Source organism: Podarcis melisellensis (assembly GCF_964234715.1).
Source record: "Podarcis melisellensis genome assembly, chromosome: 10".
Taxonomy (NCBI): domain Eukaryota; kingdom Metazoa; phylum Chordata; class Lepidosauria; order Squamata; family Lacertidae; genus Podarcis; species Podarcis melisellensis.
In genome coordinates this window covers 16,351,067-16,374,365 of record NC_138542.1, presented here as the reverse complement: position 1 = coordinate 16,374,365, position 23,299 = coordinate 16,351,067, and the positions used below count along the sequence as shown (strand labels likewise).

The following is a 23,299-nucleotide window of genomic DNA, read 5'->3' as shown; positions in this document are numbered from 1 at the left end:
TCCGCCATGTGTTTTTCTTTTTTCTCAATGGATTTTGCCAACTGCCCATTGCGCCTTGGTTTTCGAATGCCTCAGAAGTCAAACGGTCTTCCGGAACAGATTACGTTTGAAAACCGAGGTTCTACTGTAGCACTTTGCTGAGTGTAACACACCTGTTAAATTTACCTGAGTTTCATATTAACAGAAAGAACTAAAATACCTAAATTTCTCTGTCACTGTATGAGATTCTGCAGCACACTTAAAAAAACCAAAAAACTAAAAATGTTCTGGTTCTGTTTTTTTGCTTTTAAGGCTATTGGACGGCCACATCTTCCTCCCTACTGGTCTCTGGGGTACCAGCTCTCACGATGGGGATATCCTGACATTGGTGCAGTAGAACAAGTTGTGAAGCGCATGACAGAGTATGGCATTCCCTACGTAAGTGGGCATTTTGCAATGTGTATTTAAATTTGTTCCCCGGGGAAACCAATGAACAAGAACAGATTGTATCCCTAAAAGAATAGTATTGATAATGTTTGTTGGTATTATATTAATTGTATAATTGATAGGGCATGGGGTAATTTCTGTACCAGCTTTTATTGTGGTATCAGCCTGAGCAAAAAGGTAAAACTTAACCTTTGTGCTTTATTCTTCTTAAACACAACGTATTTCTGTTGCAATTGCCAGGATGTCCAGTACGGAGACATTGACTATATGGACCGTAAGCTGGACTTCACATATGACAAAGAAAAGTATGCCGGCCTACCAGAATTCATGCAAGAGTTGAAGAAGGATGGATTGCATTATGTCATTATTCTGGTAAATGAGCTTAAGTACTAACCTTGTTTACATTGCTTTCATTCATATGACTTGCTGTATGAATTGTGGCATTGAAGCAAAGATTCTTTCCTCTACTTTCTTTTATAACAGGATGCTTCCTCCCCCCCCCCACCCCCGGGTAATGTACATTGTACTCTCAGTATGCTCTGTTCAGTTTTTTTTCTTTTCTTTTTGGGGGGTCCCTAGTGAAAATATGAGAATGGGAGGGGTGGGAAGTGAGTGAGAGGAAGAAAACACAAACACCATTATGGATTTGGGAGGGGGATGCTGTACAGCAGAGATGGAGGGACATCAGGCCTGGAGGCTACATGAGGTCCTTTAAGCTTCTCTCTCTTTCTCTGGCTCTCAGGACTTACCCCTCATTGGCCCCTCTCTGTGCCTTCCTCAAGTGCCTCACTGGAAGGTATCCTCTTGCATCCAGTGTCCTGACTACTTTTGCTTTTAGCCCCACCCAGCTGCCAAGACCACATAACACCGGTCTTGAAAGACCTACATTGGCTCCCAGTACGTTTCTCATCACAATTCAAAGTGTTGGTGCTCACCTTTAAAGCCCTAAATGGCCTCAGTCCAGTATACTTGAAGGAGCACCTCCACCCCCATAGTTCTGCCCGGACACTGAGGTCCAGTGCCGAGGGCCTTCTGGCGGTTCCCTCATTGCGAGAAGCCAAGTTACAGGGAACCAGGCAGAGGGCCTTCTCGGTAGTGGCACCCGCCCTGTGGAACACCCTCCCATCACATGTCAAAGAAATAAACAACTATCTGACTTTTAGAAGACATCTGAAGGCAGCCCTGTTTAGGGAAGCTTTTAATGTTTACTAGACTATTGTATTTTAATATTTTGTTGGAAACCGCCCAGAGTGGCTGGGGAAACCCAACCAGATGGGTGGGGTATAAATTATTATTATTATTATTATTATTATTATTATTATTATTATTATTATTATCATCATCATCATCATCATCCTTATTGGCATGGCACCCCAGGGGAATGCGAGCCTTGGGTTTGAAAAAACCTCCCCATCCCTGCTATGTAAAAATTCTGTTATACATCCAGCTCAATGTATCTCTCTGTGAGGGTCTGCATGAATATGGAAAAAGGAATTTCCTGACTACCTTGAACCTACTAAAACCACTGCTTTGGATTTTGAAGGGGGGGGGAGTACATTGGTTGTCATGATCATAATCTGTTCATAAGACAGAAGGAAGTTCTTAGGCCATCCTGTGCCCTTTAAAGCACATGTTACCAGAATGGTGTGGGAGCTACTTCTGTGAAGCTAGATTCTTTACTGCTCTGGAAATGTCTGTTGGGAGGAGCCACTGAGACTGGCCAAGTGACATAGTTCCTGTTCATGTCAGCCTCAAGGGAACCCCATCCCTCTGACTGTCATGGATGCTCGGATGAAATGTGCAGCATAAATGCACAAAGCATCATTATAACGCTAGCCTAATAGTTTCCTTCTAAATGCTAGCCTAATATTTCATCTCTAATTCAGAATCCATAAGCATGCCAGAAAACACAGTTCTTCAGTTTAGTAAATCCATCACCAAAGGAAGCACATTAAGAATTCTTAATGCATCCTGCAGACTAATAGGACCTGGTGTTATAATTGCAAGAATACCGATTAAAGCTGAAGAGCACTTTTTGCTTTCTCCCAAGAGCTGTGCTGATGAAAACATGTCAAAAATGGGTCTTTACTTAGAATGGAAGGGGGCATACTGTAATCTAGGGACAAATGCAAGCGTTCTCAGCCACAGCTGCCTCTGTGAGCTGCTAGGAGGAGGGAGACGGTCTGCTCCTCTATTCTAGAGACCGATACATGCAGAATAAACTCGTTTCCTTATTAGGAGGTGAACGTGTGAATGGCAAACACATTTCGGTGGGAAGTGCAAGCTAGTAATGACTGACCAGGAGAGGGATGTGGTGGTTTTAATGAACAGCTCAGTGAAGACAGGGTTATGGTGTAGCTACTGTGAAAATGGCAAATGCCCTGCTAGGGATGATTAGCAAAGCAATCAAGAACGAAACCGCCATCTGAAAAATGAATTGCTAGAAAAGGTGAGGCACAGGACAATCAAAATTATCTTGAGTCTGGAGCAACTCTCCTATGAAGAAAGTTCATCATGTTTGGAGCTTTTTAGATACAGTGTTTCGCAAACTTGGGTCTCCAGCTGTTTTGGGACTACAACTGCCATCATCCCTAGCTAGTAAGACCAGGGATGATGGGAATTGTAGTCCGTAAAGAGCTAGGGACCCAAGTTTGAGGAACACTGGCTTAGAAGAAATGTAAATTAAGGGGGGAGGGACATGATAGAGGTGGCTTTAAAAGAGAATTGGACAATTTCATGGAGGATAAAGCTGTTAATGGCTACTAGCCATGGTGGTTGTGTTCTACCAGTTGCTTGGAATCACTAGTGGTGGGGGTGCAATTGCACTGATGTCTTGCTTGGGGGGCTTCCCATGGGCATCTGGTTCTCAACTCTGGACTAAATGGGCCTTTTGCCTGACCTGGCAAGGCACTTGCTATGTTCTGCCTATGCATCTATGATAATTAAGTCAATGTATAAAGCCAAATAGAGACGCGGGTGGTGCTGTGGGTTAAACCACAGAGCCTAGCACTTGCCGATCAGAAGGTCGGCGTTTCAATTCCCCGCGTTGGGGTGAGCTCCCGTTGCTCGGTCCCAGCTCTTGCCATCCTAGCAGTTCGAAAGCATGTCAAAGTACAAGTAGATAAATAGGTACCGCTCCGGCGGGAAGGTAAACGGCGTTTCCGTATGCTGCTCTGGTTCGCCAGTAGCGGCTTAGTCATGCTGGCCACACGGTCCGGAAGCTGTACACCGACTTCCTCGTCCAATAAAGCGAGATGAGCGCCACAACCCCAGAGTTGGTCACGACTGGACCTAATGGTCAGAGGGCCCTTTACCTTTACCTTTATAAAGCCAAATTAGCTATGTAGTTGTACCCATAATGCTATCAAAGATTTTGGGTTTCCCTTTAAGGTCAGGTTCCTCTATTTATCTTTGAACGTGGGGAACTCCCAATGAGCAGTGACTATCTACCTGTTTGTGTTGTCCTTCTGAACGAGCCTCCACATTGTGCAGCTTCCTCTGGACATTGGATTTAGGAGAACAGGGATATTTCTTGGAGCGGATGGGGGGGGTGGCTGTGTTCTTCTGACTTCCTGACAGCTGAGTTACTGCTGCTTAATGGAGGGAGATGGGAGATGCGATGGAGAAGCAGCACAAAGCAAACACGTGAGCGGAAGCAGTCTGGTGCCTGCTCTGCTCATTCATTTGCACCATGCCAGCCTCCCACCACTTTGCTCCTCCCAGTTAGAAGCTATAACTCAGCTGTCGGGAAGTCAGGTAAGCACTATGCTATCCACTACTGACATCTCGGGTTTCAATGCATGGAGAAGTGGAGGCAAATTTGGATGTAGCATTCACCTCATAAAAATCACTGTTGTGCTGTTGTTTTTTAAGTGAGTGTATCATGTGAAAAATATATGAGGCAATTTCAGCCTCTCTACCACCCCTTTGCCTCCTGGCAACTTCCCCCCTAAGAATGTCAGGGCTTACTCATCATCCTCTGCTGCCTGCCTTGAACAATGGCCCCGTTTTCGCCTCTGACTTATTCTGAGTCAGAGCAAATGCATTGTTTCCATACAAAGGTTGATGCTCTACAAGTAACAATGGTTATCAAGCAGAACGATCAACATCTATTCCAGCAGAATAACTTTAATGAGGAAGGTTGCCTGCTCTTCAGCAACCCCCACAGAAAAGAGAATTCGTTGCAACAGCAAAGGGAAACAATTTAGAATTCACTAAACAATTAAAAACAATATTCAGGAACTTTGGCATACAAAAAAATTAGGGGTGGGATTAATTCTGAAATGGTATGTTGTATGATCTTGAGGATTAGGACATTAAGGGTTTAAAATCAGCCCCACTGAGATTTAACATGGTGGGATTTACTTCTGAGTAAACATGCTCAGGTTTGGGCTGTTTGCTCCCAGTATGAATGTGATCTGCTTTTGTCAAATGTTGCTTATTTACAGTAGTCCCCACTGCTTGCACTGGGGGGGGGGGGGAAACTGTGCATTATTCTTGAATATCTGTTTATCAAAATTATATCCTACTCTTCTGCCAAAGAAATCAGGCCAGCTTACACATCCAGGGCCGGACCTTTAACTCCAGCAAAAGAACTGCATTGTTGGTGTGCCATTCAGACAATTCTCTGGACCCTTTCCTAAGCTATTCTGTCAGCCTCTAATATGGCACTCATTCCCTGAGGAATAGGTAGGAGCATGTGAAAAAGGCATGGAGTTTATTTGGAATGCAAAATCAGTCACCAAAGCCTTTTGTTCTCCTTGGTTTGAGGCAGGAGCTGCATAATGTATTTAAATTTATGCACTACAACAACACTTTTGGCTACGAGATATCAGAGGTTCAGATTAGGTGTAGATAATTAAACTGAGTTGTTTTAGAGTGTTAATGTCCCCTGGGTATCACCTGCCTGGGTTTTAATTACTACATAAGGGCAGCACTTAAAAAAAACACCACATCTGAGAGGTTTTGCGTAAGCTAAAACTGCACACCTACTGAACGCTTGGACTCCTCAAGTCTGTAGGTGCCGTGCCTCCCCCCCCCCCACTTGAAAGTATGGTACAGTCTGCCAGAAATAGGAGTATTGTGCTGAAAAGCACAGTATTTTATCATAAAAGATTTTTTTTTACAAAAAACGAGACAAACTGAGCCATTATTTAGTTATTAGGGAAGGAATGGAATGAGATTAAAGGCTCAATTCTATGACCCGCTCTTAGCACTTACATGTTTAGGAGTGCGCCTGCTGTGTTGGAACGATCTCATGTGTCGGCATTGTGCTGGTACAATAAGCCACGCCAGGACGTCACACTGGTGCAACAGTGTGGCTCAGAGCTCCCGTGCCACCACCGTTGGAGTGGCATTGTGCAATGCTCTTAACGTGGCAATTAATTGGATGGAAAGGAAATTGAGGACAGATGAACGAAAGTGCTTCTGCACACAGTGCTGTGGAATTTGCTCCTGCAAGAGACAGCAATGGCGGTAAACTTGGATGGCTTTAAAAGAAGATTAGTGTGCTGGTCCCGGGGGGAAGGTTACCGTTGGCGTAGTCAAAGTCCGGTCCTGGGTCACTAGCCTGGAAACAGTTCACAAGGAGCGGGGCGAGGTCCGAAGCAGGAAGCCGGGCGGGGACAGGAACACTGGAGGGTCAGGTCTGGGTCCGGGCAGGAGCAGGAGCAGGTACTCAACATCGTTGCTCCCACAACCTGGGACCGGGCTGACTGGCCTTTATCTTCTCTGAGGCCAGGGGCGGTCCCGGCCCCCAGGAGACCCGCCTCTCCTGGCCTTAAGGCGAGCACTCCTCCTGGGAGAAACCAGTTCCCTCCGCCTCTCTGCCCTGAGCCTCTGCAGTTCAGGAGAGGCTGGGGAGTTACTGGACCCAGGGGGAGACTCACCTTCCTCTGGCAGGGACGGGAGAGGCGCACCTGTAGGCACTGTGTCCTTAATCACCTCTGGAGCTAGAGTGGAATCACCTGGTGCCTGCTCCTGAGGATCTGGCACAGGTGCAGGTGCTTCAGATCCAAGGCCCTGCCCCAGTTCAGCTGGCCCTGGAGGCGGGGACTCCTGTGCAGGCTGGGATTCCTCCGGTTCAGCCTCTGAATCGGATTCCCAGGCCATCACAATTAGACAAATTTGTGGAGGATAAGGCTATGGAGTGGCTACTAACGGCTGTGTTTTACACCCCTGGTTTTCAACATCACTATATATTGCTGAAATATGTCTGAAATAAGGATGGAACTATGTAGAGGTGAACAGTAGGACTGAATGATGTCTGATTTTTGACTTCATGATATATCACCTGCTGAACATCACGATATACTGATATATCACAATGTCTGAAATAAGGATGGAGCTATGTACTGTAGAGGCATTGGCTGGCTTCAGGTTTTTCCTCACATTGTTATTTGTAAGCACACATCATGACTCACAACATATTGCCAGGTCAAAAATGATGAAACCAATATCATGAAATGGACTTGAAAGCAGTTCTACACAGATATGAAAAATGCTATAAAAAGAATGCTATAAAAAATATAGCTCCCAATGCAATTTAGCAGCGGTGCAGTTAGATGTTTTCTTGCTTGCTTACTTTCCAAACCCCTTGGTCCCTTGGAAACAAGATAATCTGAATAGTTTGTCACTAGAAGATTAATCGTAAAGAACCCTAACGTGGCTCATGCCAAATCACAATTCGTTCTCATGGCAAACCGTTCAGGCAGCGTGTGTTACATTTGCAAAGTGCAGCCATACCCAGTGCACAGTTTGAAGGTGCACAATGTGACAACTTCCTAAGTATTGGCTTCATTTGGTGATCGCGTTTTTAAGCTTCTTGGAAATTCTCTATTCAAGAAGTTTAAATTCCAATAAATACTCCGATGCTCTAAGAGTCAGTAGTCCAGTGCAAACAGGATTTTTCTGGATTCACACTTTGACTGATAAGCTTCTTCTCTCTCCCTTTTCATGGCCTCTTCTGTAATAATGTTCTCTGACGGCAACCTGGTAGCTTCCACTCAGAAGTGGCCCAAGCAATTTCATACGGGATGGGAATAATCCAAATGGCACCTCCGTGGTGGTTAATAATATGGTAGCAACATGTGGTAATAATTAATTAATTGGACATTTGCCACCATTTAATGGTAACCCCCAAAACCCCGCTGTGTGTTGAGATTGGCTACTTCATCTTGCCTAATGGTAGGGTTGGTCCTGCTTCCATCTTTGGCATTCTGCTAGCCTACCAATAGTTTCTTCCATGCCGTCGTTTGGAAATAATGTTACATAAAGGTAAAGGTACCCCTGCCTGTACGGGCCAGTCTTGCCAGACTCTAGGGTTGTGCGCTCATCTCACTTAAGAGGCCGGGAGCAAGCGCTGTCCGCAGACACTTCCGGGTCACGTGGCCAGCGTGACAAGCAGCATCTGGCTAGCCAGCGCAGTACACGGAATGCCGTTTACCTTCTCGCTGGTAAGCGGTCCCTATTTATCTACTTGCACCCAGAGGTGCTTTTGAACTGCTAGGTTGGCAGGTGCTGGGACCGAACGACGGGAGCGCACCCCACAGTGGGGATTCGAACTGCCAACCATGCGATCGGCAAGTCCTAGGCGCTGAGGTTTTACCCACAGCGCCACCCGCTATGGGTAAACTATGGGTAGACTATGTTACATAGTCCATGTCTATGTAGGGAAGGATTTATGTTGTGCTCTGTTAATATACTATATTTGCATTTCTGTCACCTTAAATTTTATCTTTAAGGCTAATAGGTTTCCAGTGGATGATTTCCAGGTTATTGTCATACCCAAACAGTAGTTCCATTTTGTTCAGTATAATCGGCAATCTCAGATCCATTTTTCAAAACCGGTATTGTTGCAGTGTTTCTATTTCCTATCCTTTACTTTTGTTCTGTTTTGTTCCCCTATCAGGATCCTTTCCTAAGTAAAGATCAAGCTAGAGGGGCTTACCAACCCTACGAACTTGGAGAACAATTGGGAATTTGGGTGAAAAATTCAGATGGAGTGACTGCAGCTGTTGGGCAGGTAGGTATCTACGGGGCAATCCTTTGGATTGGATAAGATAGTTGTTGTTGTTGTGGAAGAGTTTACATTGCTGTAACACAGAGTTTCCCAAACGTGGGTCTCAAAGTGTTTCTTTGGACTACAATTCCCATCATCCCTGACTACTGCTCTTGCTAGCTAGGGCTGATGGAAGTTGTAGTCCCAAAACAGCTGGGAAACCCTTCTGTATCATGTTGATCTTTATGTTCTCAAGGCAGCAACGTCCAATCACAGTAGCAGTAAAGAAAGAGAGAGCAACACCCATTCTCACAATACCATTGCCACACACTAATTATGACACTGCTCTTGATGATTTCATATGAACATAGGACATCAAGTCAAACATTGGTCCATCTAACCTAGTATTGTTGACTGGCAGCAGCCCTCCACAATCAATTGGACATAAGCAATAGTATTCCAAGAAGAAGTATTTCCTTACTTGCGGGACATCTTTGGGAGAAGAAAAGTCTAAAGAGTAAACCCTACACAAATCTGGAGTAGAGGTCCTAAATCCCTGGCACCTTGTACGCCTCCTTCTGGTAACTCCTGCACCCAGGCTGGTGCCAAATGTATTGCTCTGCTTTTCTCTGGACCACATCAGTGAGGCCAAGAGGGAAGCAAAAACAACATGGGAGGCAGCAGTTTCGAGTTACCTGTCCCAGCAGCCACAGCAGGTGCTGTGATTCTCCAGCAGTTTTACTTCACCCTTGGAGGCACACTCCATTGTCTCCCAAGACAGACAGATGCCAACAAGTGGTACAGTCTGAGCTTACATCCCACGCAATCTCTGAAATTTTCCACATCCATTAGCAGGACCGAAATGTCCTTACCTTAATATATTTCATTCTCACTTCCAGGCCTTGGCTCCAGGAAATTCAGTGTACCCTGACTACTTCAACCCCAAAACAGCTGACTGGTGGACCCAGATGTGTGTTCAGTTCCATAATGTCCTTCCTTATGATGGTATTTGGCTTGTACGTTTGATAATATTTCCCTTTATATTTTATCTCTCTCTCTTCCCCCACCCAAAGTATACCATAAAACCTAACCTGTTTCTTGTTTTTTTATTTGGTTAGGATATGAATGAACCCTCAAATTTTCTCAATGGCCAGATCCCAGGCTGTGCTCACAACAACCTCAACTACCCACCTTACATTCCCAGTAAGTGACTTTTGAAAAACAAATATCCTTTGCCTGATTCCTATAGCCACTTACAGCATCAATGTTTCTAAAAGTTTAGTAGACAATTATTTTTTTAAAAAACCAGAATCAGTCCTTCTAGGACATCCCTGGTATTTCACTATTGATCTTGAGCTATATAGAACTCAAGGCTTGATTGTCCCTAAGGGAGAAGATAAAAAGGGGCTTGTATAAGTGATACAGTTGTTAATGATTCTGTCATTAAGTTCTCTTCCAAGGTAGCTACAGTCTCTATCAGGATGTTGTTAATCACATTTGTCTCTTGGCATTGTACTACATTGTGGGTGAATCCATGGTGCCCTCTGTGGAGAAAATGTGTGGAATTACCCTTCAAAAATTCAGGGCCTATACAGGACTGACAGGGAAATGGCCCAAGGATGGGGATGAGCCCCAGCCAGCATGACCAAAGGCCATGGATGACGAAAGCTGTAGTCCAGTAACATTTGGAGAGCATAAGCTCTCCTCCTCCTCTTCGTCACTTTTTCCTCTTCTCCCATCTTTGCGACCACAACTATTTCAGCAGGACGAAGAGTGTTGGAGGGTGGAGTGGAGCTGCGGGGCGGTAGCAGGCTCATAGAGTTCGCTTGCATTCTTTATAACTACCTCTCCAATCCAATGGTGTCAGGACCCACCAGGGTTAGAAATAGATGTCCATTGGCTCTGATGTGGTGAGATACCAGAGCTGCTTTGGGAGCAGTTTCCCCAGGCTCTGAATTGGCTTTGTGCACTCAGGCTGACCATTGAATCAGGCTGTGCTGGTCCCGGGGGGGGGGTGTACCATGAGGCGTGGTCAGAGTCCAGTCCTGGGCCGAGGGTCTGGAGACTGTCCACCAAGGGCGAAGCGGGGTCCAAAGCAGGTAGCCGGGTGTGATCGGGAACTCCGGGAAAAACAGGTCTGGGTGCTGGCAGTAACAGGTCTTCAACATCATTGCTCCCACAACCTGGGACTGGGCTGACTGGCCTTTATCTTCTCTGAGGCCAGGGGCGGTCCCGGCCCACAGGTGACCCGCCTCTCCTGGCCTTAAGGCGAGCACTCCTCCTGAGAGAACCCAGTTCCCTCTGCCTCTCTGCCCTGAGCCTCTGCAGCTCAGGAGAGGCTGGAGGGTTACTGGACCCAGGGGGAGGCTCACCTTCCCCTGACAGGGCTGGGAGAGGTGCACCTGTAGGCAATGGGTCCTCAATCACCTCCGGAGCCAGAGTGGATTCATCTGGTGTCTGCTCCTGAGGATCCGGCACAGGTGCAGGCCATTCAGATTCAAGCCCCTGCCCCGGCTCAGCCGGCCCTGGAGGCGGGGACTCCTGTGCAGGCTGGGACTCCTCAGGTTCAGATTCTGAATCAGATTCCCAGGCAATGGTACATGTACTTATTTGAGAGAGGAATCATGTCTACCCTAGTAACCTGGGTGCAGAGTTCAGTGTCCCTATGCAGGCTGCAGTATTCTCTCTATATGAAAGAATTTGGAAGGTTAAAACCCTGTTCTGGGAAGCCCAAAGCCCTACGGCTCCTGTCAGCCATCCAGCAATTAGCCTGGTCAACATCCTTCTAACAAACCCTGGCTGTTTTCAGGAGCCTAATTGGCAGCAAGCAGTTGATATCTATTATGTGCTGCTGACAATGAAATATCAGGGGGGGGGGATCCAAAACGCAAAACATCATTATGGAACTGCCTGTCACTGAAGGCTTAGTTGTGGTGAACTGTGAGTGAGGAATCGCTTCCCTTTATTTGAGGAAGGGAGCCAAATTCATGGCTGGGAATTTTATTCTGATAATATTCTCAGCCATGAATTTTGCCACAGTGAATAGTATTGAAAAAATTGGACAGTTGGTGGAAATAGTGATTTATGTGATTACTGTGGGACAAGTTCGTGTACAACAAAAAGAACGTTCCTAGTTTATACTCTAGATGCGACTACATCCTGCATGCCTTATTGTTCCACAGCCAGACGGCAGGAATAATCATGGGAATAAATGTAATTATCGGTGGGTGTATAAAACAACCCAACAAAAACTTTCAAGTTTATTTCTTATGAATCAATTTTACTTTTAAAAAATGACTGTGAATGTGAAGGGACTTGTTGCTCAACAATAATTCTTAATATTTTGTATTCCACTTCCAGGAATTTCTGATTCTTCTCTGTTTCAAAGCACACTGTGTCCAGATTCTAAAACTTTTCTGGGAGATCTTTATGACACACATTCCCTCTTTGGGTGGTCTGAAGCCCCACCTACATTCCGGTAAGTTCTCTGAATGTCTTCCACTAAACGCTCTGAAATTTTTTTAAAGATACGTTACGCAGTTTTCATTTAAGTTTTTTTTTTTGTTCAGGAAGAATTGGTACCACCTGGAAACTTGAAATGGGCTGTACTTAGGATCTCATGTTGCAAATGCAGTGGGTGGACTTGAGAGCAGGGCAAACCACTCCCAGTCCGTATAAAATGGGCTGCCTGGGTACTTTATGTACTTCAGTATAATTTACTTCGGTATAAAGTAATTTTATATATTCTTGCAGAAACTATTCTTGCAGAAAGTTATTCCAGTAGTGGTAGTTAGGAGGGAATTTATCACAAATTGACTAGATAAGTGCTGTCAGCGCCAAGGATTTCAGGCGCATGTTTTCAAGGATGAAAGTAAAAGATGAGAGGGAGATGCAGCGGTGTGGTGGAAATTAATTCAGAAAATGACCAGTAAGGAAGGTGTTTTACACCCACACCCACCATACCACTGCTCTAAGCCATACTCTCCATTTTTATAAAATTGCTATCAAGGCTTCCTTCCACACATTTGCACTTATTGTATTGCCTGCCTTAGTTCATTTGGGAGATTGCAGGGTCTAGCTATTGCCTTGCATGAACTGTGGGTACACTCTGGACCCCATACCCGAGGCTACCTGAAGTTGCGAGGAAGATCAGTAGAGAGCCAGTGTAGTATAGTATCAGAGGGGATCCAGGTTAAGTTTCAACAGTCAGCCATGGGAAGAGCCACATACACCGCACTGAGATTCCTGGAGGAAAGCCAGGTTGCTAATGTGTTGTTGTTGTTGTTGTTTAGTCGTTTAGTGTTGTCCGACTCTTCGTGACCCCATGGACCAGAGCACGCCAGGCACCTCTGTCCTCCACTGCCTCCCGCAGTTTGGTCAAACTCATGCTGGTAACCTCGAAAACACTATCCAACCATCTCGTCCTCTGTCGCCCCCTTCTCCTTGTGCCCTCCATCTTTCCCAACATCAGGGTCTTCTCCAGGGAGTCTTCTCTTCTCATGAGGTGGCCAAAGTACTGGAGCCTCAGCTTCACAATCTGTCCTTCCAGTGAGCACTCAGGGATGATTTCTTTCAGTATGGAGAGGTTTGATCTTCTTGCAGTCCATGGGACTCTCAAGAGTCTCCTCCAGCACCATAATTCAAAAGCATCAATTCTTCGGCGATCAGCCTTCTTTATGGTCCAGCTCTCACTTCCATACATCACTACTGGGAAAACCATAGCTTTAACTATACGAACCTTTGTTGGCAAGGTGATGTCTCTACTTCTCAAGATACTGTCTAGGCCTGTCATTGCCCTTCTCCCAAGAAGCAGGCGTCTTTTAATTTCGTGGCTGCTGTCACCATCTGTAGTGATCATGGAGCCCAAGAAAGTAAAATCTCTCACTACCTCCATTTCTTCCCCTTCTATTTGCCAGGAGGTGATGGGACCAGTGGCCATGATCTTCGTTTTTTTGATGTTGAGCTTCAGACCATATTTTGCGCTCTCCTCTTTCACCCTCATTAAAAGGTTCTTTAATTCCTCCTCACTTTCTGCCATCAAGGTTGTGTCATCTGCATATCTGAGGTTGTTGATATTTCTTCCAGCAATCTTAATTCCGGTTTGGGATTCATCCAGCCCAGCCTTTCGCATGATGAATTCTGCATATAAGTTAAATAAGCAGGGAGACAAAATACAGCCTTGTCGTACTCCTTTCCCAATTTTGAACCAATCAGTTGTTCCATATCCAGTTCTAACTGTAGCTTCTTGTCCCACATAGAGATTTCTCAGGAGACAGATGAGGTGATCTGGCACTCCCATTTCTTTAAGAACTTGCCATAGTTTGCTGTGGTCGACACAGTCAAAGGCTTTTGCATAGTCAATGAAGCAGAAATAGATGTCTTTCTGGAACTCTCTAGCTTTCTCCATAATCCAGCGCATGTTTGCAATTTGGTCTCTGGTTCCTCTGCCTCTTCTAAATCCAGCTTGCACTTCTGGGAGTTCTCGGTCCACATACCTCTTAAGCCTTCCTTGTAGAATTTTAAGCATAACCTTGCTAGCGTGTGAAATGAGTGCAATTGTGCGGTAGTTGGAGCATTCTTTGGCACTGCCCTTCTTTGGGATTGGGATGTAGACTGATGTTCTCCAATCTTCTGGCCACTGCTGAGTTTTCCAAACTTGCTGGCATATTGAGTGTAGCACCTTAACAGCATCATCTTTTAAAATTTTAAATAGTTCAGCTGGAATACCATCACTTCCACTGGCCTTGTTATTTGCAGTGCTTTCTAAGGCCCATTTGACTTCACTTTCCAGGATGTCTGGCTCAAGGTCAGCAACCACACTACCTGGGGTATACGAGACATCCATTTCTTTCTGGTATAATTCCTCTGTGTATTCTTGCCACCTCTTCTTGATGTCTTCTGCTTCTGTTAGGTCCTTTCCACTTTTGTCCTTTATTATGGAAATCTTTGTACGAAATGTTCCTTTCATATCTCCAATTTTCTTGAACAGATCTCTGGTTCTTCCCATTCTATTGCTTTCCTCTATTTCTTTGCATTGCTCGTTTAAGAAGGTCTTCTTGTCTCTCCTTGCTATTCTTTGGAAATCTGCATTCAATTTCCTGTATCTTTCACCATCACCCTCGCATTTTGCTTGCCTTCTCTCCCCCGCTATTTGTAAGGCCTCATTGGACAGCCACTTTGCTTTCTTGCATTTCCTTTTCATTGGGATGGTTTTCGTTGCTGCCTCCTGTATAATGTTACGAGCCTCCATCCATAGTTCTTCAGGCACTCTGTCCACCAAATCTAAATCCTTAAACCTGTTCCTCACTTCCACTGTGTATTCATAAGGGATTTGACTTAGATTGTATCTTACCGGCCCAGTGGTTTTTCCTACTTTCTTCAGTTTAAGCTTGAATTTTGCTATAAGAAGCTGATGATCAGAGCCACAGTCAGCTCCAGGTCTTGTTTTTGCTGACTGTATAGAGCTTCTCCATCTTTGGCTGCAGAGAATATAATCAATCTGATTTCGATGCTGCCCATCTGGTGATGTCCATGTGTAGAGTCGTCTCTTGTGTTGGAATAGCGTGTTTGTGATGACCAGCTTGTTCTCTTGACAGAACTCTATTAGCCTTTGCCCTGCTTCGTTTTGATCTCCAAGGCCAAACTTGCCAGTTGTTCCTTTTATCTCTTGACTCCCTACTTTAGCATTCCAATCCCCTATAATGAGAAGAACCTCCTTCTTTGGTGTCACTTCTATAAGGTGTTGCAAGTCTTCATAGAATTGGTCAATTTCAGTTTCTTCAGCACCAGTAGTTGGTGCATAAACTTGGATTACTGTGATGTTAAAAGGTCTGCCTTGGATTCGTATCGAAATCATTCTATCATTTTTGAGATTGCATCCCAGTACAGCCTTCGCCACTCTTTTGTTGACTATGAGGGCCACTCCATTTCTTTTACGGGTTTCTTGCCCACAGTAGTAGATATGATGGTCATCCGAACTGAATTTGCCCATTCCCGTCCATTTTAGTTCACTGATGCCCAGGATGTCAATATTTATTCTTGCCATTTCATTTTTGACCACCTCCAACTTACCCAGGTTCATGGTTCTTACATTCCAGGTTCCTATGCAATATTTTTCTTTACAGCATTGGACTTTCCTTTCGCTTCCAGGCATATCCGCAACTGAGCGTCCTTTCGGCTTTGGCCCAGCCGCTTCATCAGCTCTGGATCTACTTGTACTTGCCCTCCGCTCTTCCCCAGTAGCATGTTGGACGCCTTCCGACCTGAGGGGCTCATCTTCCAGCGTCATAACTTTTATATGCCTGTTGTCTTTGTCCATGGAGTTTTCTTGGCAGGGATACTGGAGTGGCTTGCCGGTTCCTCCTCCAGGTGGATCACGTTTGGTCAAAACTCTCCACTATGACCTGTTCATCTTTGGTGCCCTGCTCGGCATAGTTCATAGCTTCTCTGAGTTCTTCAAGCCCCTTCGCCACGGCAAGGCAGTGATCCATGAAGGGGTGCAAATGTGTAGTGAATGGCAAACTGCTTTTAGGAAATCTTATCTACAATTACAGATCGTTTCACTCAGGAACTGCTAACGAGCTTCCACAGAACACTACAGTTCCCTGGAAAATAGTTTGAAAACCTTACAACCTTAAAAAAAGAAAAAGAAAACCTCTGTTAAGCAAGTTTTTCTCCACGAGTTTCTGCAAAAGTTTTTAAAAAATCAAAGGAAGTGATTGCATGGTTGCAAATTTGAGCTGGTTCTCAATTGAGGCTATAAAAAGCTCCAGAAATTGCCTAAATCAGGCTTCTGCAACCTAAGATCCTCCCTGTATTTTGGACTTTTAAGTTTCAGCCATCTTAGGAAAGGCTGGTCTAAATTACCATTTTACACTGGACCGTATGAGGCAGTGGAATGTCTGTTGCTATTATTGCTATTGTAAACAACTTATTAAGGGAGGTGGGTGGCACTGTGGGTTAAACCACAGAGCCTAGGACTTGCCGATCAGAAGGTCGGCGGTTCGAATCCCCACGACAGGGTGAGCTCCCTTTGCTCGGTCCCTGTTCCTGCCAACCTAGCAGTTCGAAAGCACGTCAAAGTGCAAGTAGATAAATAGGTACCGCTCCGGCGGGAAAGTAAACGGTGTTTCCGTGCGCTGCTCTGGTTCGCCAGAAGCGGCTTGGTCATGCTGGCCACATGACCTGAAAGCTGTATGCCGGCTCCCTCAGCCAGTAAAGCAAGATAAGCGCGTCAATCCCAGAGTCGGCCACGACTGGACCTAATGGCCAGGGGTCCCTTTACCTTTACCTTTACACCACTTATTGCAATCTTTTTTATAAATAGTAAGTGGTCCAGAAGTTGACTAAATAAATAAATAAATGTTCTTTGAGCAAAGTGCCATACAAACGTTCCCAATTTCATATGATGAGTCCATGACAGAGGTGGGATTGAAACACAAGTTGCTTGCCAGCCTTAAAGCAAGCAAGCAAGCACATTTTTGCAGAGCAGGGGACGCTCGGTGCTGCTGTAGATTAAAGGCACCTGTTGCTCTGAAACTAGAGTGGTTGAAAAAGGGAAGCTAGACTCTTTTAAGGTCTGGAAAAAAGGAGAAAACCACACAGAAGCATCATGCTGTTTTCAATACAAAATTGAAACTGGATAAAGTAAATTTTAGCTGCATTATGAGAAGAATGAACCCAGAGGGGCTTACGCTATGACTCTTCAGTTCCTATTATTGAACGTCCACCTACCCCAGAGAGATTTTAAAGAGGCTATAGGTGAGCAGTCTCTATAACGAATAGAGCAGGAATCAACTGGAGTTCATTGTAACAAAGAGCATTCAGAGCCAAATCAGGACTCTCCCCTCTTTTCATATAATGGCTAACTAAGGGCTTTATAGCATCAGAAGATTCCTGGGGATGAGCCCGGCTCCACTTTTGAATTATTCCCCGGGGGTTTGTAACCAACCATTTTACTTCCCAGGAGGAAGTCTGATTTAAACTGCACACCCGCTGTGTCTGTTGTACAGAACTAAGCCAGCAACTAAAGGTCAATTTTGACCTTCTCTCCCGTGTATGTCATTTCAGCTCCACACAAAACATACTATACAAAAGCATCTCTCGGTGATCCTCTTGCCCCTCGGGGGGAAGAACAGTTGCACTCATATGCAAATGCTTTATTTGGCTAAACAAATAAAAGATTGGAAGACAGAAAGGTGTTCAGAAATGAATCTAAAAGTGGAAGCCAATGGTGTACAGTAATAGAATTTGGCAGCAAGTAGGAAGTAAAATTCTTTAAACAAATTTGCCACAAGGATGGGTGTGGGTGTATATATAAACAGTATATATGTATATATGCATTACATACCGTATTTTTCCGTGTATAAGACTATATTTTTTCCTAAATTTTTGAAGTTTAAAATAAGGGGTTGTCTTATACATGGATAGAGCATAGTGCATTGTCTTAATTTTGGGTTAAAAAAATAGGGGTCGTCTTATACATGGGGGGCATCTTATACATGGAAAAATACGGTACATATTATACACAGAATATACACATGCAACTGGAATACACCTTATTCTGTGGCAAGACCAAGTCTAATCATTATTATTCTCCTGCCCCCTTCAGAATGTCTAAGAATCTAGTTTAAATACAAGATTAATAGGTTATCAGCAATAGTACATGAACCCTCATTTGCTCCCTCTAGTAGCATTTCAAGGAACTGGAAAGAGTCAGTGACACATTAACTTCTCATGCCAAGATCCAAGTAACTTAACAATGTTACTCAGTGCAATGACCTGAAACCTAGGTTCCTGGCATTAAGCCTCTACACTTTGTACCACACTCGCTCCTTGGGACAGTTGTCAAAACTCATGTGCAACATCAGTGTTCCCCAAATTTGTGTGCAGAATCCATGCTCTCCAGCTTTCATACTTTGGATAGGAGGAGGGATTTTGGCAGGCAGCACATTTCTCACCTTACTTGCTGCACCGACCAAAATTCCTTCTTCCATACAAGTATTAAAGGTGAAAGAGTCTTTCTCTCTCTTTCCCCAGCTGCACTGATATCATGCTCCCAAAAACCACAAAGGATCATTGTGGAGTCAACATGACATTAACAACACTGTGCCTTCTTTCCCCTTGGTCCTGTTTAATTATTATTAATTACTGATCAGTACTTGCTTCCAGGCAATAAGGCACTGTTGGGAAGCACAGAGTGCTCACATGTTGCGAATAATGATCAAGATATATCATGTGTAAATCCTTTCCATGTTGCAATTTTGGGAAATGGCAAAAGATGTGGCGATAGCCACTCTCTTAGATGGCTTTTGTTAAGAAGGGACGTGGGTGGCGCTGTGGTCTAAACCACCGAGCCTCTTGGGCTTGCCGATTGGAAGGTCGGCAGTTTGAATCCCTGCAACAGAGAGAGCTCCAGTTGTTCTGTCCCAGCTCCTGCCAAACTAGCAGTTCAAAAGCACACCAGTGCAAGTAGATAAATAGGTACCGCTGCAGCGGGAAGGTAAACGGTGTTTCCATGCGCTCTGGCTTCTGTCACAGTGTCCTGTGGCACCTGAAGCGGTTTAGTCATGCTGGCCACATGACCCGGATAGCTGTCTGTGGACAAACGCCGGCTCACTCAGCCTGAAAGTGAGATGAGTGCCACAACCCCATAGTCACCTTTGACTGGACTTAACCATCTAAGGGTCTTTTTTACCTTTTTTGTTAAGACTAAGGCTGTGTAGATACAATATACATTTAAAGCACATTCGAAACACATTGCCAAGAATTCTTTGAGAGCAAGAATGTGCCTAAAATGAAAGTCATGGTGTGTTGCACAGCCATATATACATGGAGGAGAGTTCTATCAATAGCTGCTTATGATAGGTATATGCAGATTCCAGGGTAAGAGGCAGTAGTTCCCTGAGAGCCACTTGCTGTGGAGCAATGTGAGAAGGTATTGGCTTAGGCATTGGACAACAGCAAATTTGACTCCACCCACTCGGAGAGGGGTGAGTCTGACGAGGGGTTAACTACCAGTAGGAGGAGCCTGTTGATGCAAATATAAGCTCTCCCCTGATGTAACCGGGGGTCATGCCATGGCCCCCCGCCACACAGGGCATTGGACAGGATCCACAACCACCGGAGTCCTTTAACGAAATACCCATAAGTGAAGGGGTAGGCGATGGCCACACCTTGCCCTTCCACACACCAACAACACATTCCAATGCCTAACCACCAAATACCAAGAAAGTTGTGACGATTGCTACGAGGTAGGTGAAAAAAACCAAGAGGCTGGTGCCAATTTGCCAATTGGAAAAAAACTCCTACCAGGCCCCCTGGGCAACCTGGGTGACCAACCATGGGTCCATAGCAAGGTCCAGCGAGAAGCTACACCCTACAGGGAGTGGTGGGAGGTTGACTCATGGAAATCAGCAGCACAATGGCGGGGAGAGCTGGCGCGGCCGCATTTGAGCGGCTAGACCATGCCCCCACTGTGTCACCCGATTGGGTGCCCAACTGGGAGGCGTGGCGCGCCAGCGATGATGTCAGGGCAGGGGGCAGAACGCCCCCTGCGTGACGCGGGAATCAGCTCCTGCTCACAATCCCTCCCCTCCGGAAGGAGGAAAGGCTTTGGTGTGGAGCAATTGCTTATTGGCATTTGGTTGGCCTGTTGGAAGCAGGATGTTGAATTTGAATAGGGATAAGGGAACTACAACTCCCATTTGCCCCAACCAGCATGGCCAACTCAGGGCACTGTAGCCCCACAACACCTGGAGGACCACAAGTTCCCCATCTTGTTCTTAAGTTCACACAAGATTCTGCTTCCAATATCAGGTAAGCAAAACATTTAGATCAGTAGAGAAAAATATGCATCAGTGTTAATCCCTGATCCACATCTGTTCAAGCAGCTGGTGCAGCTACTTCACAATCTAACCTCCAGCCATGTTTACCGTTAATTAAACCCACCATTGGAAGTTCTTTGCTGGCATGGTAGTGGTAGGTTGAACTGCAAGCAGTGTTTACTGTGGTGATTTCAGAAGGTGCCAACCTCCACATGGATCCATTCAGTAAACACTTGGTTGAAAGGCTTGGCTGTAAGCGGGAGCGTGATCCAGTCAGGATTAGAGGCAGTTGGAGTCAGTAAGAATGAAACCCGACATATGTAGCAAGCTGGTGCAATACATCTCTGTGAATGTCAGGACTTGGGAGCTAGCTAGTCTGCATGGTTGGGAATGAGGGACAACAAGAGATGGGAAGTGGAAAGCCTTTCTGGCAGTAGTAACAACGTCAGGGTTAAATTTAATCCATTCCCAAGGTGTCCAAGTGTATAATATAGTTAGGATGTTGTCTCCTGCCTGAAAGCTGTGCTGCCACAATATTTTATACAAGTTCCAGTTTGGTTATGTAGATGCAAGAGTTCATGAATAGACTGCACTGGAGCAGAATGAATCTAATCATGGATATAAATGACTGACGCTCACTAGCTGGCAGTTTTAAAAAGCTTGAAGCAACCAGCTGCCCAAATCCTCCTGGAAATTCAATAGAAGTTGGGTTTCTGCAATCTTCTACATTCTGAAAACTCCTTTGTTAGTTATTAATACAGGATATTCTGTTAAATAAAATGACATCTAAAAGCGAAAGCACATTTCAACGCATAGAGAGGGTTGGCCAGTTTGTTTTCTTGTTCAGCAAGCAGTAGCCCCTAAATTACTTGATCTTTTTTTGCGACTGTGTGATACTATATACTCTTTGAAGTTCAAAAGAGAAGGGAAGCATTCATCTGGGAAAGAAGCCTTTATCGACAAATTACTATGTCGCGCCAAGATAGGAAATCCAACGTCAAATAAGGATTCCATTAGAAATAGCTGCAGACATTTCAAAGTTGCATTTGAAGTTTTGCCTCTGCTCTGGTTTTATTTTTGACTTCCAAGCTAAAGGAAAATGAATTCTCAGGGCTTTGCTGATGTGGGCGCATTTTTCATTCTCAGGGCCATCAAGGAAGCCACGGGAAAGAGGCCATTTGTGTTGAGTCGCTCTACATTTGTTGGAAACGGGAAATATACAGCCCACTGGCTAGGAGACAACCATGCTCTTTGGGAAGATATGCACACATCCATAATTGGAATTTTGGAGTTTAATCTTTTTGGAATTCCACAAGTAAGTGGTATTGAAGGCACTTTGGGCAACCATTTGCGTACAACGTTGTACCATTTCAAAATGGCCACAGAAGTTGGCAATAACAACAGAAGCAAAGGAATATAAAGTGTCAGTTCAGGGGGTGATGTTGTGGCATGGTTCAAATGCCGCACTTGTAGGCATCAAGGGTTTAAGTCCATAAGGCATATTATACAATGGGAAGGCAATTTTTCCATTCCCTATATCCTGTAGCATTCCTACAACCCTTCCCCACTTCTCCTGAATATCCCTCTGGAATGCCATGGGGCTTGGGAGATTTCATTGGGAAGGTGAATCAGAAACATAGCTGTCAACCGTCCCTTATTTGGAGGGAAAGTCCCTTATCCCAGCGCCGTGTCCCACTGCTGTCCCTTATTGATGATGTCCCTTAAATTTCCCAGGTTTCAAAGGAAGCAGCTCCTCTCCCTCCCTGCTGGCCAGGGAGGAGGGAGGCTCCAACTGTGTTGCTTGGCTGCATTGCTCACCCAATAAGGAGTCTACAAACGACTGGGGGGTGGAGCTTGCATGCCTTGTGCCGATCAAATTGGCCGCATTGCCTGGGGACTCACCTTTGCTCAGCGCTTCCCAGCGGAGAGGTGACAGTGGTTTTCCTTGCTGCATCCCCTTTGCCGGGTTGCTGCGCTGTGGGGACCACCACTTGAGGCTTCGTTTGGCTGCTGGCTGGGCTTTCTGCCTTTAGCTCGGAGGGGCTCAGAAGTCGAACATACCTGTGCTCTGAAAATGCCATATTTTGGCTGCTGATCCCTTATTTCCGAGGCTGCTGGCCCCTTATTTTCAAATCTGCAAGTTGACAGCTATGATCAGAAACCAAGCAAGATATATACTTACATAGTTTCAAAAAACTATGCAGGATTTTGAAGCCTGGAAGAGAGGCTAACAAGTAGCCTCCATGTTAGTAGACCATACGGGAGTGTCTACACCCCTGGTGATTCAATGAATACTTCGCTAAAAGAGCAAAAGGACAGACTTTGTTACCAGTTAGGGTAGTGTATGCTAATAAGTTTACATTTCAGTGCTAGATAACTACTTTTCTTGCATGGAAACAAACTTAATTACAAAATTCTGCAGGGTTCTGTCGGCATACGTGAGAATAATCTGGAAGAGGAAGTTTGAGCATTGTGGCCTCAGTGGTTTGCGCAAGGAAGTGTCTCTGACAAAACAATTGGCCTTCACAAGCCACAAGCGCTAATTCACCCTAATTAAATTGATATATTATTCAAAGCTCAGCAATCAAACACCATTGAGCGTAACAAAGTTCTACGCACACAGAAATATCCATACCTTGATCTATATACAAGATCTTTTGCTGGCCCATTCATTCCAAAAGAGGGAGCCAAGCTGTCCTCATGAAGGGATTTGCATACATATCAGTTGCCTCTATTGCAATGAATGAATCCAACGCCTGTTTACAGACATACGGACTTAAGTAGCAAGGCCTTGTGAAATCCAGTATAAAGAGCATTGTGGTTTAGGTCTGATGGGCTTCACCTCCTTAGCATCGAGAAATCAACGGACAATTGCAGCACTGCAGCTGCTGCATACAGTGTGTATCTGAAGAAGTGTGCATGCACACGAAATCTCATACCAAGAACTAACTTAGTTGGTCTTTAAAGTGCTACTGGAAGGAATTTTTTTTTGTTTTGCAGTAGGCAACTGGTATTCAAGTGAATTGTAGCCAGTTTACAACATGAATGG

At 45.0% G+C, this 23,299-nt stretch overlaps 1 protein-coding gene across 1 annotated transcript in view; it reads left to right on the top strand.

Annotated features, from left to right (window-relative positions):
• Positions 1 to 23,299, top strand: part of LOC309379724 (sucrase-isomaltase, intestinal-like) — a 94,146-nt gene that overhangs the window by 48,039 nt on the left and 22,808 nt on the right. The window contains exons 8-14 of the mRNA XM_081929134.1: positions 292 to 417; positions 667 to 798; positions 8,336 to 8,449; positions 9,325 to 9,441; positions 9,544 to 9,628; positions 11,786 to 11,903; positions 21,397 to 21,565. Coding sequence (XP_081785260.1) covers positions 292 to 417; positions 667 to 798; positions 8,336 to 8,449; positions 9,325 to 9,441; positions 9,544 to 9,628; positions 11,786 to 11,903; positions 21,397 to 21,565 — 861 coding nt within the window. The remainder of the gene's footprint in view (positions 1 to 291; positions 418 to 666; positions 799 to 8,335; positions 8,450 to 9,324; positions 9,442 to 9,543; positions 9,629 to 11,785; positions 11,904 to 21,396; positions 21,566 to 23,299) is intronic.